This window comes from Phragmites australis, chromosome 1 (genome assembly GCF_958298935.1).
Source record: "Phragmites australis chromosome 1, lpPhrAust1.1, whole genome shotgun sequence".
Taxonomy (NCBI): Eukaryota; Viridiplantae; Streptophyta; class Magnoliopsida; order Poales; family Poaceae; genus Phragmites; species Phragmites australis.
The window spans coordinates 11660118-11665576 of NC_084921.1; the positions used below are offsets into that span (position 1 = coordinate 11660118).

Consider the following 5459-nt stretch of genomic DNA (forward strand, 5'->3'; position numbering starts at 1 on the left):
CTTCGTTCGTCCCATTTTAGCAGTATAATTTGCATCAGCGTAGTCTCATGCAAAATTAACATACAATTTTTAAAGTCACATTAATTCAATTTTTTTTTCATATATATCTAATCTGAGGAACCGAAATAAAACAATCCATTTACAAATTTTCCATGGATCACTGTATCCTTTTTGAAACATATCGAAGAACATTACTAAGCATGGGAAATTAAATGGGTAGCCTGGCTCATGTAATATAAAACTTGAAACATCGCTGAAATCAATAAGAGACATCCAATGATCCAATTCAATCAAAACGGCTTAGGAGGCCAGCCTATTAAACCTTTGTAGCTTTGTGCAAGGGAGCCTTGGTAAGTCTAGCAGTTACTACCGAAACTAGTACAAGTAGCAGTCAAAAACGAGCGCGTGTTCCACGGGCCCACCGTTCCTGCCCCACCATCTGGCCCCACCCCCTCATTTCTTATTTCAGCCAATCGGCTTGGACCGAGCAGAGCACCCGCGCCAATCCGTCCTCCCGCCACCGCCATCGCCAATCACCATGGCGCCCCCGGCGCCGACCAAGACTGCCAAGAAGCACAACGCGCGCCTCAACAACCCCTTCCCCCGCGCCGTCCCCGCCGCAGCCATCCGTGACGGTGATGCCGCGCCGCGCCTATCATTCGCCCCAACCTCCAAGCTCTCCCACGCGCACGACTTCCCCGTCGGGACCCGGTTCCGCCTCCGTTGGGACCCTTCCCTCGGCGGCAAGGCATCTCTGTCCAGGATCTCCTCGGGATACGAAGCGCTCCACAGTATGTGGGAGACTGTCCCCGGCGTCGCGTTCCTCTCCGCGGCTTCGGCCGCCACCGAGGCCGACGAGTGCCGCGGATCCTTCGCGCTCCGCGACGGCCACGCGCGCCTCGTCCCCGACGGCCAGCACGTCGACAAGATCAAGGCCTTCTACCGCTGCGACGCCGAGGCGGGCGCCGACCTCCTGGGCGGCGCCGCGTTCCAGGCATCCGAAGCAACGCGGTTCCCGGTGTTGGTGATCACCGGTCTCGTGTCCGCCAAGAAGGCGCCCAAGTCCGCGTCGTGCTGCTGCTGCGGGCTGCGCGCCGGCCGCCGCGCCCGGAGCGCGGCGAGGCCGGCGCTCTCGGCGCGGTACTGGATCCTCCTCGAGGAGAAGAGAGATACGCAGGTCGCGTTCAGCGTCACTATCGGCGACTGCCAATGGACCTGTGCGCACACCAACCCCGCCAAGCCGCCCCCGACGACGGCAACAATACCGAGGCCCCACCGGCCCAACCTGCGCCTGCGGCTCGCAGCGCGCGTCCCGCGACCCAGCAGCAAGAAGACGAGGCTTCCCCCGAGCCGCGACGAGATGTCGGCGCTCCTGCCGCCGCCGGCGGAGAGGGAGGAGGCGCGGCCGGAGGAGTTCAACCGGGTGTTCCTGACGTACGCGAGCAGCCGCGATGAGCGGTTCTACGGATTCGGCGAGCAGTTCAGCCGCATGGAGTTCAAGGGGAGGAGGGTGCCGGTGCTGGTGCAGGAACAGGGGATCGGCAGGGGAGACCAGCCCATCACGTTTGCCGCCAACCTCGTCAGCTACAGGTAATTTCTCTTCCATAATTTTTTAGCTTATCACAACTGACTGCACAATACTTTGAAAAATTACATTACGGCCCTTGGCTTCTTACAGTCGAGCTCCCCTCGAAAAAAAAACGGGAGGATTTGCCGCTCCATTCGTTGGCACTTCAGAATTTGCCGCTAGATGTTCGACATGTTGAACTTTTTGTGTGGTTTGCGAAAAAATAATGTGCGCAATGTCGACGATCCCTTTCGTTTACGCCGTCAAATTTATGCGCCAACAAGGTCATCCCATTTCTCTCGATCTTTACAGTGACCTTCGGCCACAATTCACATACCCAAATTGCTTTCGGTTCTGGTGGGCCATTAAGAACTAAGTATGGGACATCTTTCATTGCTATTCAAAGTGCCAGGACCATCACTGCAATCTTGATCTGGGCATATCTTTGAGCTTATCTTGTTATCTAGGTCTTCGCCACTTATTTCAGGCATTGATGAGCTTGAAACGTGCAACGATGCAAGGTGGAAGATGACAGTAACAGTGAGTGGTCTCAAATCAATAATTTCAATAGTAGTAAGGAACTATGAAGCTTGGAGTGTGAACTGCAAACTCACAGCGACAGTGACTGTGGTGTCTACTTGCGCCACTGTTTCTTGTGCGTGTGTGCTTGGAGTTCTTATCCTAGGAGGAAAAAATATTCACGCCAATAATCTGTCTGACATCTTTTTTCCAAGAATATGGAACAAAAACACCTAGAAGGAACTTCCTTGTAGATATTTTAAATTTGGAAAGAAATGGGCATTCAAATTTGACCGAAGAGGAGTCAGACCGACACCTCCCACCGACTTTGTTAGGCTAAGTTGTCACTTCTTGACATAGCTGCCGTCTCGACTTTTTTTGTTAGTGCTGATATAGGCTTTGACCCTTGAATTTAACCAGTGTCGATTTTTTCGTTCAGCTTTTGAGATGTTCTAGTTTGGTCTTTCTGGTGGTTTCTGTAGGTCAGGAGGAAACTGGTGTACCACATATGCTCCCTCTCCCTTCTACATGACCTCAAAGATGAGATCCTTATACCTCGAAGGATATGATTACTCCATATTTGACCTGACAAAACCTGATAGAGTACAAATTCAGGTAGCCATTGCATCGGCTTACAAATTTGGGTTCATTTCCTTCTACAAATTTTATAGTCAGCCAAAGTATGTGTAAGCAAAGTTAGCTGAAATCAGGATTTTGTTGTGCACACTTAAAGAACAATAATGTTCATATAGAATTGGGTTCTTTGTTCAATAGCATAGCAACAGTATATTTTCAGATATATCATTTTGAACAGAGACACAGAGTACAATTGACCTCAGTGAGTACTTCCATTCTTAATTTGCAGATTTATGGCAATTCAGTTCAGGGACGACTGCTAGCCGGCGATTCGCCAACCGAACTGCTCACGAGCTACACTGAGACGACAGGAAGGCCACCGGTCCTTCCCAGGTGGATCACATCCGGTGCCATCGTCGGCATGCAGGGCGGCACAGACGCCGTCCGCAGCGTGTGGAACCAACTGCAAGACTACGACGTCCCAGTTTCTGCATTCTGGCTGCAGGTCTGAAGAAACGAGCTCATCACAAATATCCTGACAAGCTTATCCTCATTCCGTCTGAAGTCTGAACCGGCTCTGAACTGCTGCACATTGGGTGGTCGTTGCAGGACTGGGCTGGCCAGAGGAAGACGGCGATTGGGTCTCAGGTCTGGTGGAACTGGGAGGTCGATGATGCTCATTACAACGGATGGAAGGATCTAGTGGGCGACTTTCGCCGCCGCGGCATTAGGACGATGACTTACTGCAATCCATGCCTCGTTCCGGTAAGTGCACTGATAATTTCTTAGCTGGAGGCCCGTTTGGAATACAGGATTTTTTTAGTACACGTCTACACGATTCCTGCAGGAGTTGAGCTGTTTGCTGCGAACTTCATGTGTTCCCAAGTCCAAACAGACCCTCAACATGCAGCGTCGTTCGTTTGCCATTCTGAAGTTTCTCTTTGCGTTTGTGTTCCTCAGATGGATCAGAAGCCCAACACGAGGAGGCACCTGTTCGAGGAGGCCAAGAAGCTGGGCATCCTGGTCAGGGACGAGGCCGGCGAGCCGTACATGATGCCCAACACGGCGTTCGACGTCGCGATGCTGGACTTCACCAACCCAGAGGCGCGGGACTGGTTCAAGAAGATCCTGCGGGGGATGGTGGACGACGGCGTCAGCGGCTGGATGGCCGATTTCGGCGAGGGCCTGCCGCTGGACGCGCGGCTGCACGCCGGTGAGGACCCCGTGGCCGCGCACAACCGGTACCCAGAGCTGTGGGCGCGGGTCAATCGGGAGTTCGCCGACGAGTGGAAGTCGCTCAGGCTCCGTCGTGCTGACGTGGGGGAGGAGAAGGACGATGGCGAGGAAGACGACGGGCTGGTGTTCTTCGTGCGGTCGGGGTTCAGGGAGAGCTCCCGGTGGGCGATGCTGTTCTGGGAGGGCGACCAGATGGTGAGCTGGCAGGCGAACGACGGCATCAAGAGCAGCGTTGTCGGGCTGCTCAGCGGCGGCCTCTCGGGGTTCCCGCTCAACCACAGCGACGCCGGCGGCTACTGCACCGTGGACCTGCCGCTCCTGCGCTACCGCCGCAGCGAGGAGCTCCTCCTGCGCTGGATGGAGGTCAACGCCTTCACCGTCGTCTTCCGCACTCACGAGGTACAACACTAGATGCATGCTGTTCAAGAAGCTCCGCCATGCATGGCGATTCAGAGGAAATTATTGAACATGACGAGCGGTCAAACTTGCAGGGGAACAAGCCGGGGTCCAACTGCCAGTTCTACTCCAACAGCAGAACGCTCGCGCACTTCGCGCGCTGCGCCAAGATCTACAAAGCCTGGGAGTTCTACCGGATCCAGCTCGTCAAGGAGGCGTCGGAGACGGGGCTCCCCGTGGCAAGACACCTGTTCCTGCACTACCCGGAGGACGAGCGCGTGCAGACGCTGACGTACCAGCAGTTCCTGGTGGGGACGGAGATGCTGGTAGTGCCGGTCCTGGACAAGGGCAGCAGCGCGGTCACTGCCTACTTCCCGGACGGCGCCGGCGCGTGGAGGCACGTGTGGACCGGTGACGAGTACGGCGGCGCTGGCGGCCACAGGGCGCTGGAGAGGAGGACGGCGCACGGCGGGTTCGAGGCCGAGGTGGAGGCCCGGGTGGGGTACCCGGCCGTGTTCGTCAGGGTTGGGTCGTCCGTCGGGGAAAGATTTGTAAGCAACTTGAGAGATCTCAAGGTATTGTAATTTGCGGTAAGGTAGAAGTAGATTGCCAATTACCATTTGAAGGTTTGTATAGGCTGAAATGCCTAGCTCTGGTCTGTAATTTGCAGCCGGTTGGGTGGTGTATGTGTAGGAACGAGAACGACGATCAGAGGGAGGTGAATAGATACTTAATAAATTTTTTTTGAAATAAATAGTTTTTTTCTATTTCTCACCTAATGCATTTCAAAACGCTCAAGTAGAAGAAAAATAATTAGAGAAACAAAGCAATAAGACTAGTTTCATAGCAACATGACTCTATAGATGGAATATGAACTATATGTTATATTTAAGACTATTCCATATGTCTTTGTGCATAAAAACTCGTAACTTTCAAAGAAACTAGAGAAGATGGACACCGGATAAAGTTATCCTCCAAGATAATAGTCTATTGGCAAGAGGACTCAAGACCCGCTCAAATATATGAGTATGTGAGTGTTTAAGCCACTAGCATCGATAAAAACAACCCTGCAAAGATGAAAAATTGCAGCTCAAAGAAAAAAAATTCGGGCAAGGAACTTCTCCAAGTTGATAATCTAGAGGCAAGGATACTCAAGGCCCATGAG

At 53.1% G+C, this 5459-nt stretch overlaps 1 protein-coding gene across 1 annotated transcript; it reads left to right on the forward strand.

Annotated features, from left to right (window-relative positions):
* The first annotated feature begins 467 nt into the window (after nt 1-467).
* LOC133909731 (uncharacterized) lies at nt 468-4929 on the forward strand. Its single transcript, XM_062352293.1, has 6 exons — nt 468-1590; nt 2569-2701; nt 2952-3167; nt 3272-3427; nt 3623-4297; nt 4390-4929. Exons 1-6 carry the CDS (start codon nt 539-541, stop codon nt 4876-4878), a joined length of 2721 nt encoding a protein of 906 aa, XP_062208277.1. The 5' UTR covers nt 468-538; the 3' UTR covers nt 4879-4929.
* Nucleotides 4930-5459: the final 530 nt, after the last annotated feature.